Source organism: Scleropages formosus, chromosome 11 (assembly GCF_900964775.1).
Source record: "Scleropages formosus chromosome 11, fSclFor1.1, whole genome shotgun sequence".
Taxonomy (NCBI): domain Eukaryota; kingdom Metazoa; phylum Chordata; class Actinopteri; order Osteoglossiformes; family Osteoglossidae; genus Scleropages; species Scleropages formosus.
Window position 1 is genome coordinate 30,975,174 of NC_041816.1, and position 19,370 is coordinate 30,994,543.

The 19,370-nt window shown below is 42.1% G+C and overlaps 2 protein-coding genes across 5 annotated transcripts; both read left to right on the forward strand.

Moving 5' to 3' along the window:
• Positions 1 to 592: 592 nt before the first annotated feature.
• Positions 593 to 11,055, forward strand: shtn2 (shootin 2). Of its 3 annotated transcripts, none has more exons than XM_018735377.1 (17): positions 593 to 714; positions 1,394 to 1,443; positions 1,537 to 1,597; positions 1,962 to 2,056; positions 2,142 to 2,316; positions 2,705 to 2,802; positions 3,627 to 3,708; positions 4,184 to 4,278; positions 6,484 to 6,630; positions 6,741 to 6,888; positions 7,101 to 7,263; positions 7,434 to 7,492; positions 8,018 to 8,118; positions 8,979 to 9,005; positions 9,425 to 9,478; positions 10,206 to 10,356; positions 10,827 to 11,055. In XM_018735377.1, the coding sequence occupies exons 1-17, from the start codon at positions 702 to 704 to the stop codon at positions 10,982 to 10,984; spliced, it is 1,677 nt and encodes a 558-aa protein (XP_018590893.1). In that variant the 5' UTR covers positions 593 to 701; the 3' UTR covers positions 10,985 to 11,055. The 3 variants fall into 3 exon arrangements, with proteins under 3 accessions (XP_018590893.1, XP_018590894.1, XP_018590895.1); XM_018735378.1 differs by having other exon boundaries at positions 6,744 to 6,888; XM_018735379.1 differs by lacking the exon at positions 9,425 to 9,478.
• A 2,620-nt stretch (positions 11,056 to 13,675) lies between these two features.
• Positions 13,676 to 19,057, forward strand: tex261 (testis expressed 261). 2 transcript variants are annotated; one of them, XM_018735388.1, is made up of 7 exons: positions 13,676 to 13,847; positions 14,802 to 14,881; positions 15,100 to 15,253; positions 15,381 to 15,448; positions 15,754 to 15,856; positions 16,598 to 16,743; positions 16,874 to 19,057. In XM_018735388.1, the coding sequence occupies exons 1-6, from the start codon at positions 13,766 to 13,768 to the stop codon at positions 16,711 to 16,713; spliced, it is 603 nt and encodes a 200-aa protein (XP_018590904.1). In that variant the 5' UTR covers positions 13,676 to 13,765; the 3' UTR covers positions 16,714 to 16,743; positions 16,874 to 19,057. The 2 variants fall into 2 exon arrangements, with proteins under 2 accessions (XP_018590904.1, XP_018590903.1); XM_018735387.1 differs by having other exon boundaries at positions 16,598 to 19,057.
• The last annotated feature ends 313 nt before the right edge of the window (positions 19,058 to 19,370 follow it).

The following is a 19,370-nucleotide window of genomic DNA, read 5'->3' on the forward strand; positions in this document are numbered from 1 at the left end:
CACAAGTCTAAAGAGAGCCGTGATCAGATGGTGGTCCTTTGCAGGGTAGCCATGCACACAATGAGCAACTCAGAGTCACATATGAACCGAAAATACATGTCTCTGGACTGTGGGAAGAAACAAGAGCACCCACAATTATCCCATACAGACACAAGGCACAAACTCTGTAAACTCCGCACAAACTGAACTGCATTCGAACCTGCTGAAAACCTAAACAGTTGCGCAACTTGAGGTGCAATAATATCTATTGTGCCACCCATGTCATATATTAACATTTTCATGAAACATCCAGCAGAACTCTTGCTTGAAGGTCATGATATACGTTGAGATGTTCAAGAAAATATTTACATGGGCAGCCTGAGTTCAATTTCTTTCTCTCAATATATTAAAGGTGTTGCTGACACAGCACAATATTAAGTGGCATTGCATGCCATGGAAAGTATATTGGAAAGAAATCTGTTAATGTTCCATCTCTGAGGAACTTATAGGTGTAGTCCTTAAACAAGAAAGCTTGTGTAATGTCAGTTCCCTTTCTGGACTATTTTTATGTCAGGTTCTCCACACTGAACAAAAAGTCAGTGGTCAGTGTGAGTGGAAGTGAATGTCACAAGCAGGAGAAAGTGTCGGCACTGAGCCACACTGACTCTGCACCCCAGTCCATTTGGAGAGCAGAATCCGGAATATTCCTTGCCTCTGTCAGCATGTGGACCTCAGGTAAGACCAGAAGGTACTGAGAAGATTCCTCTTGTTCAACCAAACTGGTGTTTGTACATTATAGTTAAGGACAGTGTCTCTATCAGTTTTCTGATACAGGTTTTTTTAAGTATAAATTTTGAAATCAATCTTTTAATGCAATCTCTGCAAACAGTACATGTTGGTTCAAGTTAAGTTCAGAAATGTTTTATGATCTAGGAGAAAATCTCAACGAAAAGCTGACACAAGATGATTGGTTTTTAATATGATCGTCAAGTTAGATAAATATAACTGATATAACTGATAAATGAGCAGAATCTGATGTTTCTAAACCATTTCATGTTGGATTTTTTAAAATACCGATTGGCTCATTTCCTAAGGAAGCTCTGACTTTTTGCACATATATTTGCACTGAAAGCATGGGCCAAGGACATTGCTGTGGCTCAGTTTGGTAGCTGCTGTATGTCGTACAGTTACTGGACGTAGATGCAAGTTTGTCTTCTGTAGAAGAAAGGAAAGTGGAGCCTTGAAGGAAAATTTTCCCCCAGTTTCGATTCCTGACATTTTCTGTACCTAGAAAATGTTTTCTGTTGTGTCTTCTACAAAAAATCAGTTTTCAGTCTTCATTGTAACAAAGAAGCAGCTTCATCTTAAACTGCCTCACAGATGATTATATGTTGCCCTGTTTTCCATGTGACAGGTTCTGGGGACGAAAGTACCAACTCCTCTGAATATGAAAGTGACACTGAGGTGATGATGACAGTTCATGTTACAAGTTTATCGTCATTCATATTCTTCGTTTCTCTAAGATATTTACTGTAACCTGTGCAATTGGCTCTACAGTGTACAATTCTGGAGAAGGAGCGAGATGAAGCCAATCAGAAGCTGTCTGAGATGGAACTTGGTAAAATGTCAAGTACTGTATTTTCATGGAGGGGTTTGGAACAAAATTAATCATCCTTACTTTTGTGTGTGTGTGTGTGTGTGTGTGTGTGTGTGCGTGCATGTGTGTGTGTCTGTGCATACATGCATGCACATGTGCTTGTTTTTTCTACATACTGTGGTGTATATGAGGACACATGACACACGTTTTTGCGTGAACCTCTCTGCCTCATAATGGAGCAGAGTCTGTCTCTGTGTTAATGACTTGAGTGGCAAATGAGGTAGAAAGAGAAGGTCATCACAGTAGCTGCTGCCCGAGTGGTTCAGAGTTACCCTGGAGAGTCAATATAAGATGTACCGGTAACCAGAGCTCTTTGTGTGCACAGCGTCTCAGCAGCTGCTAAAAGAAATGAATGCTCTGGAGATCCAGTTTCAAGTGGAACAATCATGCCGGGAGAATGCAGAGGCATTTGCCGTCAAGGTGTGTCCGTGTCCGTGTGCATGTGCAGTTCTCCGTACATTTGGGCATTTCCTCATGTCACCTCCGGTCCCTCTCACCTCCCCAGCTAGCAAAAGAAAACAAAACTCTGAAAAGGAGGAGCCAAGCCCTGCTGCCACTTATCGCTGAACTCCCAGAAAACCTGGAAGCACTCGGTACTGATGTTGACCATGACCTGGATTGTGACTCAAACCTTGACAGTTCGGTTGATCCTGTATTGCAGTGCCAGTCTCAGATCCGAGGTGAGGCCATCCTGAGAGGGCACTTTCAACAATCAACCAATAATGAATGAGGGAGTAGCAAGAAATAAGGTGGAGCTGAGGATCTGGTGTCAATGCACTGGATTTTTCCCAAAGGCTACTAAAGTGAATGAAATTTTCAGTGAAATTTTTAGAAGATGTGCATTCTTAGTGCTTGGAGCAAATGGAGGTTTTTTTTCAAAAACAAAAAGCTGCATTGTGCCCTTCCGGGAGACCACTGTGTACAGCTGTGCTCGTTTCCAAAGCACTATGCCTGATCCTACGAGTGATTTCAATCACAGTGGAGACCATCATCACATAACTATTTTCAGATATCCTGGCAGTCGTTATGCATCTCGCTTCATTACTACTCTTTTTCTCCTTTTCTCAGACCTGCAGGAGTCCCTGGACAAACTTCTGGGTGAGAAGATGCAGGTGTCAGAACAGATGGAGGCGCTGAAAAGAGCGCAAACAATGCTGGAAGAACAGGTGATGTGTGTGTGCCTGTTGTGACCAGGTTCATTGGGGGGACAGCAGGGTGGCACCGAGGGTAACACTGCAGCCTCACCAACATTCAGGCATAGGTTCACGCCCAGCTCCATCTGCATGGAGTTTACTTGTTCTCCCCATGCAAAAAGGGAGAAGTAAGAAGGAGCACATTGTCTTTGTCTATTATTGTGACTTCGTTGAACATCAGACATGTTCACTAAAGATCAGACTAATTAATGTAAAAATTCAGGAATTCAATTCAATTTACTGTTATACAGCATTCTTCTCACACAGTGTCATAGAGCACTAAAGAAATGATTAAAGGCATAATACAAAGAAATGGTTTGCTGTACATTAATCTATTACAATAACTATGTGATTATTAAAGCTGTAAGGCTACTGGCCTCAGAGGAAAGGAACAAAAAAAACTCCCGACCAAAACACATGAGAAAAAAACCTCTGGGGGTCCAAGTTCCAGCCGCTGCTCACCACTCCCCCCAAGCATTCTAGATTAAAAACTGATTTTTCAGACAATTAACAGCTATTTATAACATTGTGGCTATGTGCTAATAACTTGATGACCCGGTTCATATGGACTCATCTCATCCACCACAGCATGCAGTCATCAGCTTATTCCAAAGGGCTGGCAAACATTTTCTTTTAACTGTACATATGGGTTGTACTGCGTGTTGCATCTTTGGCAGGGCTGCTTGAAAACATATATGGAAGTGAAATGATGGCATAGTGGGCAAAAATGCCATAGTTCTGAATTAAAAGGCAATTATGTATGTCTTAGTCTCTCTGTCGTCCACTTCTCCATTCAGCTGAATCTGGAGGTTGAGGAGAAAAATGCCTTGCTGAAGAAACTGAGCAAGCAGGACAAAACTATCCAAAAAATGAAACGAGGTGAGAGAAGTTCAGTGTGCATCACGGCATGGGCTCCAGCGTTATCGGCACTGAAATGCGTACATTAAATTTTGCGAGGGCAGTTTTAAGACTGTAACTTCTCCTTTTGCTCTCTAACATACTTTACCCAAAAGGCAGGTGTGTTTTACTTTTGATTGCCAAAAAACATCAGCTGCGAAGATGACGTATTGGAAATGGGTTATTTCTATTGTCTAGGGTTCTGATCCTGATTTTTGCATCTTCACTTTACTTGTCACCTCTCTGTTAAGTCCATATGTGTAGAATCTAAGTGATGTCAGACTTCCAAGCGCTAGACTCCTGTTACCCATCTAGTGATAGGCTTAATGAACTTTTAAAAAATGATGCTACACATGGCAGTAAATATCTTATTGAGTCAGGCATGATGACCCTTGTTATTGCCTTTTATGTACATCAGTGGCACCATGTGGGTCCACAAGTTGTTTCATCCCCACAGTGTCCCAGCTGGTCTCCCAGGAGTTCAACGACATGTCCCAGAGACTGGAGCTGGAACAAGGGCTCAGACAACATGCTGAGGTTTTAGCCCATCAGGTACACACTTTGTGTGTCTCCATCTTTGCTTGTTTGCATGTTTCTGCATGTGTCTGAGTGTGATTCCAGAGATCTTACCTTTACGTAGTCTTTGCTGAGTACAAGAAAGGACAAACTGACCAATAACACCGGGATGAGTACTTCCGGTATGGCTTCCATTATGACTGACATAGCACATAGCGATTCCTTCAGCAGAACAATGACTAGATTTTGAATCAGTTAAAAACCCTAAATAAACAATCGTTTGGAGCATTAGTCCCCACACAATGAGTGACAACATGAATATGGAGCACTGTTTCAGCTGGGCTTCATTCCCTTACAGAGCTTCATCAATGGGGTCTTACATCCCCAGCATCGCTAACAAACAAAGGCCGGGGCAGTGAGGTGTTAGGCACGGGTACTTGTGTTAGATCAAGAACGTGAAGGTGAGTGCTAAGGAAAACACAAGGGTTGAGAAAGGTTGATGCTGTCTCCCTGACTGCAAGAAAACCCTGCTTTTCCTCGGCTTGCAGCATTAGAGCACATGAATGGGAAGCGTTTACACCTCTTGCTAATTGGTGTAATTCAGTTGTGACGGTCATGCTCCAGGAAGACACAGAATGGTCTCTCTGATTGAGTGTGAATGAAGGTGCTTGGGTCAGGGTGAGGGGACTTCCTTATTCAGACTGGGAGCATGTTTGGGATGGATGGTGTTGGGGGAAAGTGACAGGTCCATTCATTAAGAGGTCCACAGGATTAACTGGACAAATAAATAGAAAAACTGTGAGGCAGATCTACTCATTGAGGGGAAAGAAAGATTGCCAAAACACCTTCTTGACAGCTGGTGCCATAATGGCTGTGTTTCCCTGCCTGTTTCCACACAAAAGGGTACCCCTTTAAAGCCTGTCTTTTAATTGGCCTGCGCCACAACACTGGTTTCAATGGGATGCTTTTAGGGCCACCCTCACTGGCAACTTGAGCCTTCTCATCATGGCACCCTTTGTGTGCACTTCTGCACGAGTAGTGTATGGACACCCCTCCAAAGGACTGCTGCTCTAAGGGATTCCACCCCAGTGGAAAAAAATGCATTTCACAAAACTCTCTTTCAATACACCTGGAAGTGCCCCATTTTGAGAAGGGCTTTTTTCATTTCTCTCTTGCCAGCATGTTCTGTTTTGAAAACACCCTCATTGATCACAATTCTTTTTTAACAAATGAGTCATAATGCATGAGATCTGCTACATTTTGTATATGAAACATTTGCTCCAGACAACTGATTTGTGAACACTGCGCATGTGTATGCAGAAATATTTGCGTGTGTATGCAGAAATATTAATGTTCTTTTTATGGTATTTCATAGTGGAGTTTTTCATCCTAGGCACAACAGCAATTGTGATCAGATCTAAACAGATGAGAATTATGAGGAAAATGCTGTGTGGGCACACTAAGGGGGCAAACTAAATGCATCAAATGGATTGCGGTTAAACCATTGCATGAAGACTGGTACACATTTTTTTTTCTTTTTTTTTTTCCCAAGAACATAAGTGAATGAACATTAAGATGCAAATCTAGGTGAATAAATAAGACACAAAACCTTGGTTTTCAGGATGTAACTTCTCTGGCATTTCCCAGATGAACTGAAATTGAAATGTTCTGTTTTGAAAGCAAAAATCTCAATAGAAATTGAAATTTTCATCTAGTTCATTCCCAGTTCCTAAATTCCTCTTCCTGTTTTCTCATTTGAAAAGTTCACTTTCCACCACTATTCACTAGATACCACAATACAGTTATCTGAAGGAGATATTTATAAAGCCAGGATGGACAATTTCGATCCATAAAGGCTGCAGTACACATAAATTTTTATTCTCAGCATGTTTAATTTCTATATTGGACCAATTAACTAAATCATCATGCGACCTTACCTGCTCTTTCAGCTGTTAACCAGGCACTAATGCGAATGTATTCTCTCAAATGTACAGGGCTCTGAGTCCCTGAGATGTGCACTCTTGTAACAGACATACAGCAATGAAGAGGCAAATGGATCTCTTTGCATTCCATCTCAATACCCCTGTATTCATAGATTCTCCTCAACAAATCTTTCATTTATTACCAGCCTTTTACACATGTTTGATCCAGGCCTCTTCATCAAATGCATTTCCATAATTTTCTGGTTCATTTTCTCAGCTCTTGTCCATACTGAATATGATGACATTGTTGCTGTGGCAGATGCTGGTCAAGCAGAAGGAGAGGCCGAAGCAGAGTGTGGCGTTCATCCAGAACACAGAGATGGGCCCACAGATCCAACAGGCCCTTTCACAGGTGTCCCAGATCAACAGCATCCTTGAGCAGATCCAACTCCAGTACGAGAGCCAAGTATGTAGGCTATATGTGTGTCTGCACTCATTTCATCTTGTTTCCTTGTGCTTATGAGCTTCTCGCATTACTCATTTTTTTGTTTAGTATTTTTCTGTGTTTGGTTCCAGCAGATCCAGGTCCCCCTGGCAGAGAGTGAAGCCCTCTCAGAGTTGCAGAAGATCCGCAAAGAGTTGGAAACTTGCGAAGCAGAGAAGGAGGTGCTCCAGACACAGCTGAGAGAGTCTCAGAGCACAGTCTCTGAGTTACAGGCAGAGGGTACTTGTTGCACAACCACTGTTTTTCATCAACATTATCAATGCATTTTTTCCAATAAATTAGTTTTTCAACCCTTCAAGACATTACCTCTGGATCAAAAAGGGAATGCTATCCACGCTGTGTGTAATGAATGTGACTCAAACACTGTCCCTTGCCTCATTTTATTAACCCAGTGCACCAAAATCACTGCAGTTGACTATCATCCTTGACAGTGACGTGCCTTCTGGAGAGGCTGAAGCAGCAGGCAGGAATACAGTCAGACCCATCAAAAGATCGAGATGTAGCTGTTGGCCTTCAGCCACCACCACCACCTCCTCCACCACCACCTCCTCCACCACTACCTCCTCCGCTTCCCCTTTCCACAATGGCGACCAAGTGAGAACATGCTTGTCCGTTGCTCCAATCAGTGGCAGACTTAATCAGACATAAAACAACTTTTATTTAGTTTCAGCTTTATAGTCCTTCAAGCACAGTTTCAGCCTCTATAGTATGAGTATTAGCAGTGTGTGCCTAAACTGTCTCTTCCTCCTGTTCTTCATGGCCAGCCTACTTGATGCAGTAAAAAAGAAGAAGAAAGCAACAGCTGAGGCCAAGCAACACAAAGGTGAGTATTCTCCACTTTTTTGCAGGACCTTCTGCGGCAATAGCTGATATATGGCCTTTTGCACAAATGGTTGCAGTGCTGCCACTTACATTTTCACCTGTTGAATTTTGTGCCATTAAACAAACACACAAGAATTGTCTGAAATTGAGACCCTCAATATATTCATACATACATCCCTCCATGCGGTGGCGCAGTGGGTTGGACCACAGTCCTGCTCTCCGGTGGGTCTGGGGTTCGAGTCCCGCTTGGGGTGCCTTGCGACGGACTGGCGTCCCGTCCTGGGTGTGTCCCCTCCCCCTCCGGCCTTACGCCCTGTGTTACCGGGTTGGCTCCGGTTCCCCGCGACCCCGTATGGGACAAGCGGTTCCGAAAATGTATGTATGTATGTACATCCCTCCATCCATACATACATAAATAATTGGTAAATCTTTTCTGTGAGCTTAAGTTAGATACAATGTAGAGGAAAATAGTTAAATTCCTTCACCAGCCTGACCAAAACCATTTGTGATTCTTACTATGCATCAGGGCCATCCACAATGCTGGAAATGAAGGCCAGAGCTGTGGATGAAATGATGGAGCGCATCAAGAAGGGTATTGTGCTGAGACCAATGGAGAAGCCACAGCAGGTACTCCCATCCTTCCTGGTGAATAACATTTACATCTGCAAAGAAACACACTTCTAGAAACACAGAAATGGCTAGATTGCAGAATTATGCAAATGAGGACTGCATAATTTGCATTTATTTAGGCAACACTCCAAAGTAAGTTACAATTATTTACCCATTTATACAGCTAGACTTCTTTTTTTTTTCTTTTTTTTTTTACTGGAGCAATTTAGGTTTAGCATCTTGGTCAAGGGTACTGCAGCTGGGATTTGAACCTGCTGCTTTCAGGACAAAAGACAGCAGCTCTAACCATTATTACACTAGCAGCTCCCCCCAGTTGTACAATTTCTTACTAATTAGTTTAGTAAGAAAAGTGCTGAAGAAGTAAGTCTTATATTTGCATGAAATGTTTGTTGAGTTGGAAAGGGTGCAGTGGTGTTGTGGGTTTGGCGGGGTCCCGCTCTCTGGCGGGCCTAGGGCTAGAGTCCTGCTTGGGGTCCCTTGCGACGGACTGGCGTCCCGTCCTGGGTGTGCCCCCTCCCTGCACTGCCGAGTGCCTTCAGACTGTGTGTGAGTGTGTGTGTTTATTGGGTCAGCTGACTTCAGATAAATGTTATTTTAACAAGTCACGTTATCTTAACTATGTATATTGTGAAGCAGTTAGACATGCTGACTTGTAAGATTAACAGACTTGACCATATCAAGACATTAACTGTGCAAAAGGGAATATTTTTCATACATATCAGCTGAGGGGAAATTATTTCTGTGGGATGTTTTCATTCATTACTGCCTTCATTTGGGTCATGTGATTAAATCAATATATGTTTTTTATTGAGAAGGAGAAAAAGATGCTAACAGTTTAACCTTTAACTCTGTTGCAGATTGGATCAGAAAATGATGCCTGGAGGGTCAGTTTTTTTTTTTTTTCCATTTTCATTTTATTTCATTTTATCCAAGTCAGTCTTCATTAATAGATTAATATCTGACTGCCAGGGGGGTGTGGTGGCGCAGTGGGTTGGACCAAGTCCTGCTCTCCAGTGGGTCTGTGGTTCGAGTCCCGCTTGGGGTGCCTTGCGATGGACTGGCATCCCATCCTGGGTGTGTCCCCTTCCTCTCCGGCCTTACGCCCTGTGTTGCCGGGTAGGCTCTGGTTCCCCGCGACCCCGTATGGGACAAGCGTTTCCAAAAATGTGTGTGTGTGTATCTGACTGCCACAGTTGTTCATGTCTGCCAGGTCTAGTTTTTATGCTGTTTGCAGCTCCATTGACAATCGCTATTTGGTGGTTAATTTGCTTGCTTGCTTAAAGATGCTTTACGTGTGTTTCAGACTGAGAGAAATGAGAAAAGGAAATCTGCAGTGCAAGAGTTACAAGGGATTTTGGTAACAATGCCAGACCATATCATGACAGAGCTGTGTTATAAGTTGTCCCTACAATGACAGAATCTCATTGCCATAATCGTCCAGACACCATCTAGGTCTCCAAATGATAAACTTTGATTTTTGACACCTCTTCTCATTTACATTAACATTTACATTTATTAATTTGGCAGTTGCTTTTCTCCAAAGCTACATGCATCTCAGCGAAAATACAATGTGTTCATTACATTAGGAGAAAGACACATGGCTGCAGACATGCAATTCTTAAGTAAACCTAGTTTGTTTCTTTCCACTTGATGCAGCGATGTTCATCGCTCGTTCATCATTCTTATATGCAATAATGAATTTAGATTTATCTGACACTTTCCTTGAAGGCGACTTACAAAGTTAAACTATGTACAATTATTTACCTATGAATACAGCTTGGTAATTGTATTAAAATCGTTTGGGGTAAGTACCTTGCTCAAGGGTACTACAGCCAGAGGTAGGTTTCAAACATGTGACCTTTGGATCCAAAGTTATCAGCTGTTCAGCTAGTCATACAGAGTAATACTAAGTCTTTATATTATTGCATCAATTCTGTCACAGTTATGTGCTTGTTATTATCAACTCATAAGTTCCAATTAAGCTAAATTTAAATGAAACTCAAATAAGGAGACAAGTGTGAGAGCAAGGGACTGCTACAAATGTTCTACTGACTGGAGAAATGTTGCTATGTACATTTCTCCAGGACTCCGTGAGTAAGCGAGGCTACAAAAGAGGAGCCTCACGCAAAAGGTTCAGCCGCAATATTGGAGAGGCTGAGCTGCAGGCAGTTTTGCAGAGAAGGAGGAAAGCCCTGGGAGATGAACAGGACCACATCATCCCCCCCAAAACACAAGGTAGGCCTTTCCATCTCCAGTGAACAGCACTGCAGCATACTTCCCCCAGCACAAAGCCACTACCTCCATCACACTGTCAGAAGGTATGTCCTTGTCTGTATGTTTAGCCGATGCTCTTACGTACAGTTGTCTATACAGCAGTCATGGCATCATATAATGAGACTGCTGTGAGCTATAGATACAGTAATTAAAAAAATACATGTAGCAGTGAAGTACAATGGCAAAAGAATTTTTGTTATAGCTTATTATATAGGTCACTACTACAAATAACTGTGCTATCAAGAGACCAGTACCATCTTTATTTGTTAACCAAGCTAAATACCGAAAAAGAATCATCTTCTCATGCTGCTCACTACCAAACTGGGACTGACTTTAATCTAAATTATTTTTTGCTTAGCTAAGACTGACATTTCTGCAGTTTTTTTTATTTAGGTTGCTGGGTATTTTACTGTTTGTGGTGTCTTCCTCAGATTCAACACCAGTCAACCCTGGAAACAGCTCTCTGCCTTGGGCAGACGAATGTGGGAATGCCCCTGTGCTGCGGAGACTGAAACAGAATCGGGAGAACAGGAATTCACGTGTTAGGGCTTCGGAGTGCATAGTTCTGGAAGACAGTTGGGGACTATGAAGGAGGCAGTGTGTAAGGGGATGGAAAAGACAGGACAAGGATGACAATTGTGTGAAAATATGAGGCCTGATAGAATATCCACATAACATCTGTGCCATGATATTAGATTATGATCTATTGCTTTGATAAGCCAAAAGTGTGTGCAAACAATGCATCTGCTAATATCTTATGGGCTCCAACAGTGATGGGAAAGCTTTCTTAAATAAAAGCAACATTTTTTTCTCAGTAATGAAATAAAAATGATATTGGATCATTTAACCACTTGTTGTATTTGCACCCCACCCAAGGTTGGTGTTGTGCCCTCTCCTAGGGTTGTATTCCACTGATTGCCATAGGCATGGTGGTTTCCTTTGGCTGTTGCTACAACCGACCTGTTCCCTATGGAGACTCACACCTGACCACTTGCACTCATAGCCCATCTCCAGACATTATGAAATGTCCTCAAACAACGGCAAGTAAACAACATGGAATGAGAGAGGGGGACTATTTGTAATATGACCAATATGACCAGGCTCTCTTGACGGACATCGGTGTTTTTTTCTTATACACTATCATAATTTACTATGGCCCATTGCTTTTGTACTCAATCATATGTAACACTGTCCATCTTCAAAGAAAAAACAAAGACGTCACACGTTAGATTGTGACTGAGTTTTTTAACGAATATTGTGCAGGTGGTCAAGATGTAAAAGATGTAAAAGAACCTGTGAAAAGTAAGGTTCCATTTATTTGCAGTACATCTGAGATTTGGATCTGGGAATAATTTTAACTCTAGATTAAGATTTCATGTGGCTTCTCACATGCTTGAGTAATCATTGGTTAATGGACCAAAGATCTCAGTCATTTCTGCGTGTGAAGGCAGACGAATTGTGCTCTGCATGGGTTCTCAGTCACATGCCTTTCAGACACAAGTGAAGATTCCAGTTTCACCCCATTTCCACTTCTCTACCAAAGCCTTTAGGTGTTACCTAGCTAAAAGCAAGGCAGGTGAGCAATTCTGTTGCAAGTGTCTGGGTTCTTAAGGAGATGCTTTCATTCACACATTGCTGTTGATGGACCAGGTTAAAAGCATCTGAAATGGATGGGACTCTTGCTGCCCTGATGCTGTGACAGTTCTTTTTTCTCCCTATTTAATTTTGTTCCTTTCCTAGAAAGCCTCTTTTTCATCAGTCCACATGAATTTTTCATGTTGTTTTTGCTCCTAAAAGTAAAAGGTCTCCCAGTCAGTTGGATTCCTTGAAATATACTTAGCTATACAATAGTATTCTCAAGTTGTGTATGTGTCAGAATCAGCAAGAAAGAATAGTAAGAGATAGTTTATTTTGTGGCATCATTGTTGTCAGTTTCTGAATTCTGGAAGACATTGTCTATTAAAAAGAAAAAAAAGAGAAAGAAACTACTGAAATATTAAAGCATGTTCATAAAATTGGAGTCAAAAAGCAAAAGTCCAGACAAATTTACATGAGTGGTAGTCGGCATTATGCTATTGGACCCGGACCTTGTGTACAAGTGCGGCCTTACATGGAGCAAATTAAATTACACATCAGCTCAATGGTCCTATTTATTTTCAAGCATCTTTGGCAGAAATGACAGTGGAAGTGACTATCGAAAATGAAGGAAAGCTTTTATTCCTTCAGTCACTTTATAGATGCTTGAGAGATGTAAGTATTTTGTTAGCAATATATTCTGTTAGTGTTCTGGGTGCCAGGGTGGCACAGTGAGTAGCACTGCTGTCTCACAGCGTCCATGTGGTGTGAGAGGATGTGAGTTTGATCCCTGCTAAGTCTGTGTTGAGTTTGCATGATTTCCTGTGTCTGGGTATTCTGGTTTCCTCCCACAGTTCAAAGTTCAGGTTCCCCCATAGTGTGTGAGTGACACAGAGAGAGAGAGTGTGTTCCGCTGATGTATGGATGAGTGACCCATTGAAAGTAGTGTATCTAGCAGTGTAAGTCACCATGGTGAATAAGGTGTGTGGGCTGATAAGACTACGTAGTATCCATTGTAAGCTGCTTTGGAGAAAAATGTCTGCTAAGTGAGTAACTGTAGTATTATAATTGATTTATCCTTAAACACCCATAGTAACTGTTTGATTCATGACAACGATGTACATATAAATAGAGCATGTAGCTGTTTCCACTAGTTCAGCAGTCTTATTCTAGGGTCCATGCATCTCTAGGGGGTTTGTGAAGTGCAGGCTTGCTCTGAAAATACCACCGTCCAGCTGGTTAGGAGCTGAGCTAAGCATCAAATCCAAATGTTCCTGTGCTGTCATTATTCATCAGTAGACGCTTTTCTCTAAAGTGACGCACACACGTGGTTCTTGAGTGCAGTCAGTTTATCACATAGCACCATATAAACCAGTATTACACAAGTTTTTTTTATTATTTTTAAACAGATAAACATAGTACACGTTGATCGATCACATACTGCCTATTCTTATCACATCATTTTATGTGCAGGCAATAGATTTTCAATGCAATAAGCTGAGTGCAATATTTTCTCCAAAGTGATGTAAGGGCATTTTCTAGGAAGGGGTCCATCGCTTTCATCAAAGCCCTCCAGGAGTCCGCGCCTTTCCGTCCTTCGCCTACACGTGCAGTGTTTCCTCCTCGCCGCTGGCGGCGCTAGAATATCACGACCCTAATGAGACCATCACCTTCGCCGCTCTTTCCTCACCGGAACGTACGTTGACGGCTGAGTGTTTTTTTTTCTTGTGCTTAGTATTTTGCAAGTCGCCGGGGTCTTGTTGCTGTCATCCACTTTATTTATGCTCGTTGTTTTATGACAAAAGAGATGTGGTTTATTTATTTGCTCAGCTGGCTCTCTCTGGTGATACAAATCTCTTTCGTCACATTAGCAATAGGTAAGTTATCCCTCTGGCCCCAGGAGGAGGAGGAGGAGGAGGAGGAGGTGGTGGTGTAGCCGGTGGTGGTGTAGCCGGGCGTTAGCGGCGCTGCTTCGTTTCTTTCTTGTTCTGCTACTCGTCCAGGTCCGACCTCGGCAGTCCATGAAGACGTGACCCCGGCCGGGGGCCGGTACCGTCCGTAACAAGTTCATGTCGGGTACCTGGCTGAACCGCCAACAACATTGATCAGTCGGGAGCTAAAACTCTGGAAAAAAAAAAAAAGGTCGCACATGTCATGATGATGATCTAATCTATCTTAGCTAAATCACGCACGTTAGTTACCTTTGCTAACGGAACATCATCATGATCATATGTGGTCGCACTCGACTCGCAAGAAGAAGAAGAACCGACGGGGACGGTCAACCGGTCGTTCGCCGAGTCCCTGTCTGTTACGAGTCGTTCTAAGTTATTATTACTACTACTAGTCGGTGCCGTACATTCGTGTTCCCTGGCTTAACTATGAATCATTGGTACTGTTCACACAGCCAGGTAGGTATTCTGCTTCAGTTTCTGCATGAGCAGCTGCCTTGTTGTTGCATTCAATCAGTGTTTTTGTGCTTCTTTACTTTTTTCTTTTGAGATCTGTTCTAAACTTGAATCAAAGCCTTTCAAAGTTATTGAGCTGCAGGGTCCACAGGGTAAATATTGTCCCTCAGCTTCTGAGCTGCCCATTTTGACACAAGTGGGAGTTTGAATCCAGATGATTAGGCCCTTAGCCTAGGCTTGGTGAAATTTCCATGTTTTCCCTCCCTGTGTTCCCAACCCAAGCCTGTGTGCACAGATTAACTAACTAAGGCTGTGGTAAACAATTTCCAGTCCTTCCATGTCGGTGGTTGGGATGAGTCAAATTCAACTCGGCAGCCTTTACCTTCAGGTTGCATACTGTAAATTATGTTTTTCTTATCTACACAGCTGCTGGCCTCTATTACTTGGCAGAACTAATAGAAGAATACACAGTTGCAACAAGCCGAATTATAAAGTACATGATATTGGTGAGTAATAATCCTGAGCCCCTTAATTTTTGCCAGATTTTAAGTAGAACATATTTTTTAGTTTTACTATTATTTGTAAGTTATTTGATACAAATAAGACTAAGACACTGAAATTGCTGCTATATGGGTTTTTTCGGATTAAGTAATTGTCTCCAGTGCCTACAAATGTGCTGACAAGAAATTCCTGTCCCTCTGAATATCCCTGCTCTTCCCCACAGTTCTCCACTGGTGTGCTGGCAGGGCTGTACCTGTTTGAGGGATTCCCTGTTTTGATGGTGGGCTTGGGACTGTTCACCAACCTGGTGTACTTTGGTCTGCTTCAGACATTTCCTTACATCCTGCTCACTTCGCCAAACTTCATACTTTCCTGTGGTGAGCATAAAGCTTCTTTGTATGAATTTACTTCTGAAAGAATCAATTCGGGGCTTTAAAGTAGTACCATATTACATAATCAGTGGAGATTCGTGTTTTACTTGGTGGTTCTTTTTGTCCTGCCTAGTTCTGGTGGTGCTGAACCACTACATGGCCTTCCAGTATTTTGCAGAAGAGTACTATCCTTTCTCTGAGGTAAGGAGTTGGACCATGCACTGAAGTTTAGAAATCATATTGGTATTCGTGTTTCCATAATGCTCTGTGAGAAACTGTTCATTTGGTGTAATTAATTCAGACTGCCAGTGAGGTTGAGCCTGACCCATGTGTACTGAGACTGTGCCTTTTTTTAAAAAAAAAAAAAAAAAAAAAGAGCAGGGTGACTTGCTTTACTCTTGACAGTGCAGCTTTGTAGGCGGGAGCTGGACACAGCTCCAGTTATGAACACCTTTCTAAGCCCTAGTCTGATTGAGGTAATAACATCCTGCTTGTGTCCTTCTCAGGTGCTGGCCTACTTCACCATCTGCCTCTGGATCATCCCCTTTGCCTTCTTTGTGTCTTTGTCAGCAGGAGAGAACGTGCTCCCATCCACCATGCAGCAGGGCGGTGAGACTTGTAACCATCTTAAATTTTCCTAATGTTAAGTTTCTTTGGAAAACACTGGGTTTGAGTGGACCTAAGCCTGGTTTAGGACTTACAGGGACATAAACAAAGACAAATGGAGAGGTGGTTTGCAAACACAAATCCTACAAATTGGATAAATTACCTCTACACTTGTGTCCTGGTTTAAAAATTGGCAATTGCTACAGAACCTAACTGATGTTGTTCACATGTGCTGTGAAAGTGACTGAAATATTTGATCATGGAAAACTTCTGTTTATTATAGAGCAGTCTTTCAGGAGCAACTGTTAGTGTCCAAAAGAGAAGACCAGTACTGTTATTTTTTACGTTTATTCATTTAGTTGGCGCTTTCCTCCAAAGCGGCTTACAGTATTAAACTATTTTCAATGATTGACTCATTTGTACCGCTGGGTAATTTTTACTGGAGCAATTCAGGTAAGTATCTTGCTCAGGGGTACTATGGCAGGAGGTGGGATTTAAACCTGGGTCTATTGATTCTAAGGGTGCTGGTTCTAATTGCTTCCCTATCTGCTGCCCTGTCTTATAGCAAAAATGTGTTCAGGCACATTGTAAAAGTTTCTCCTTTTGGCTCTGTGTGGCATATCCATACTATGCTTCCAGACTAAGGGTATTATTTGTTGTGCTGTTTAAGCTGAAATAATCAGTTGTCATTGTGGCTCCATTTTAAGACTATCAGCATGAGACATTTCTCATACTTCTCCCCAGATGATGTGGTGTCCAACTACTTTACCAAAGGAAAAAGAGGCAAGCGCTCAGGAATCCTTGTCATCTTCTCCTTCCTGAAGGAAGCAGTGTTGCCTAGTCGACAGAAGATGTACTGAGGACCCTATCGGCGGAGGAGGGGAAGGAAGGTGGGGATGAGATATAAAGTGGGGGGGTTCCAGGGACATGACCATAGTAGATGGGAGGGAGTAGCAGGCTGAAAATACCATGCCAGCCTGTATCCAAATAGTGTTGTTTGACTGGATGTGCCTGTTTCAGTAACTGCTGCCAGATGCCCTCTTCCCATCCTATGATCCCTGAAGCATGGACTCTCAAGTTTGTGTTGGACCTCCTTAAATTTTTTTTAAACTGTTAATGAATTATGCTTGTCTGCTTTGGGAGAGGTGAGAAAGATCATACAGTAATACTTTGAGGAATAGGGCACTGTGTGTTATGGATCCTGGGCTGAAACAGGCCACCTGTATGCATGTTTTTGCATCCAGCCCTTAACACCCATGGCTAAGCTTACGATTTTAAAAGCATTTGCACTGTTTGTTCACAATTTTGCAGGTCCAGTCATGAATCAAACACAGTGGCATCAAGAAACAATGACATGTACAAAGAACCAGTAATTTGGGCTGTTTTAGGAGGCTGTGGGTGGGTGAGATGGATTTAACAGTGATAATAGATTTACCAAGACTGTGAGTCATGAAACTGGTGCTGCAGTTAGGCTGTCAGGTAAGAGTGCGGAGGAGTATGGGCGTGAGGTCAAGCAGAGGTCGTGACATGCAGCTGCAGGGGTGTTAAGTGCTGAAGGAGAAGGAAATGCTCCTTCTGTCAACACTCACCTTTTATCCTGAGTTGTTGAAAGTACCCAGTGACCGATGCTGCGGCCCCCCCAGGGGAGAGTTAACAAGGGACCAAAGCATCCCCCTCCACCCCCTTAATTTCACACTATGATAGGTGGCCTAGGCCGTGCGATCTCGTAAATAGTGACCAAGGTCATCAAGACCTCTGTTTCACCCCAGCACACGTGGCCTCCAGACTCACAGATGCGTGTACACAGCTGCTCCTGCCTTGTGCTGTGTCAGTTACTCAGTCAAGCATGGGTAGGAGGGAGCCCGAGTAATGCTTGTTCTTGTTTCTTCAGTTTTTGTTCAATGTGGCTTTTTATTAAATTAAGAACTGGCTGCTGTTGTGATGCATTTTCATCCTTTGTTCAGGTTTTTGGAGTGAAGGAGATGCCATTGTTGGGTGCACTAGTGCCATTTTACATTAATGACTTCTGTATTGACTGCTAAAGAGGTTACATGTCATCCTATGTAAATAAAGCAAAGTGGACCACTACAGAAAGGAGAAGCACACGTAATGTTAAAGCATACCCATGTGTACTACAATGCCCTTTGCTTGTAGTCAGCTGTGTTGAAGAATTGAATTAAAGAGCTTTTTGAATAATTATTCCAGTAAGGTGTTGATCCATTAGTCAAAACTGCAGCAATCCACCACACTTAGAATTCAGTTAGTGGTCTGAAATTGTACTTGATATGGCAGGCATAGCAATTTTTTTTTCTTGTGGGGTATAAATTACTGAGAGTAACTGTCAATAAATACTTGCATATCTTAATTTAAATATTACCGTGTATTGGTGGCATGACATACTGTATTCTTTGAAGCTGAATAAAGCACATAATTCTTTCATAAATTGAAAAATTTTTGGGGTCAAAATGAGAACTGTGAGGTGTCACCCCCCCCCAAGGCTTTAAGACAGTATCTTCGAACTGAAATTAGTTGTTAGTTGCTTCAATTTAATTACTCTAGAGGAAATTACCACGCTAATTTGCTTGATGAAGTGCATTTACTACTTGCCCTTTAGATCTAATCCCCACTAAATAACTTAAAGCTGCAATTTCCATTTTTATGGAGCCTATTGTCAATATCATTAATACCTCGTTACTTAAAGGCAGTGTTCAGAATGCTTTTAAAGTTTCCGTTATTTAGACCCCTGCTAAAGAAATCGGATCTTGACTGTAATGACCCTAATTAATCATAGAAAAATGTGGAAAAGATTGTGGTGTCCCAAATTGTAAAATAACCTTAATGATAATAATATATTTGAAAAATTTCAGTCTGGTTTCCGTCCTGGTCACAGCACTGAAATGGCCCTCACCCATGTTTTTAATGATATTCTCTTCTCCTCTAATGCTGGTCATACCTCAGTTGTTATATTTCAGGCCTTGAGTGCTGTGTTTGAACTGTTGACCATAGTATCTCAGTACATTGGAAACTCTGGTTGGACTAAGGGGTATTTTTCTGCAGTGGTTCTGTTCGTATTTATCTAAACATATACGGGGCTGGTAAGGTGGAAATCCAATTGGCTGTCCAGGACTGGTATACAGCTTTATGAAGTAAAGCATAAGAACCACAATCATCATTACTCAATCAGGACTGGCATTTCACATTTCTGAATTAATATGTTAATGCAGACTATAAATCAGAGACTTGTGCAGGAACCAGTAATTTCTATGGGAAAGTATCAGCTGGAAATCTGGACACTGGACACTACTCTTCCTAGCAGACTTCTGCAGGGTAAATGCACAAATTGTACTTTTCCTGAGATGTATGTCGCTTTGGACAAAAGTGTCTGCTAAATGAATAAATGTAAATGTAAAAACAGATATGGGGCAATTATTCTGCAGTTCCATTGCTCCTGTAACCAAAGAAAGATACATTTAGCCAAGGCTTCCGTAAGTTTCCTGTATGGGGCAAAATATCCTCA

What these genes read in the sequence shown, in the direction of transcription:
- shtn2 (XM_018735377.1), top strand. An exon ending in GCTGTCTGAGATGGAACTTG is followed by an intron (nt 1,598 to 1,961) that starts GTAAAATGTCAA and finishes TTGTGTGCACAG; the next exon opens with CGTCTCAGCAGCTGCTAAAA. An exon ending in CATCCCCCCCAAAACACAAG is followed by an intron (nt 10,357 to 10,826) that starts GTAGGCCTTTCC and finishes TGTCTTCCTCAG; the next exon opens with ATTCAACACCAGTCAACCCT.
- tex261 (XM_018735387.1), top strand. Translation starts at nt 13,766, where the DNA reads ATGACAAAAGAGATGTGGTTTATTTATTTGCTCAGCTGGCTCTCTCTG. An exon ending in TTATAAAGTACATGATATTG is followed by an intron (nt 14,882 to 15,099) that starts GTGAGTAATAAT and finishes TCTTCCCCACAG; the next exon opens with TTCTCCACTGGTGTGCTGGC. An exon ending in AAACTTCATACTTTCCTGTG is followed by an intron (nt 15,254 to 15,380) that starts GTGAGCATAAAG and finishes TGTCCTGCCTAG; the next exon opens with TTCTGGTGGTGCTGAACCAC.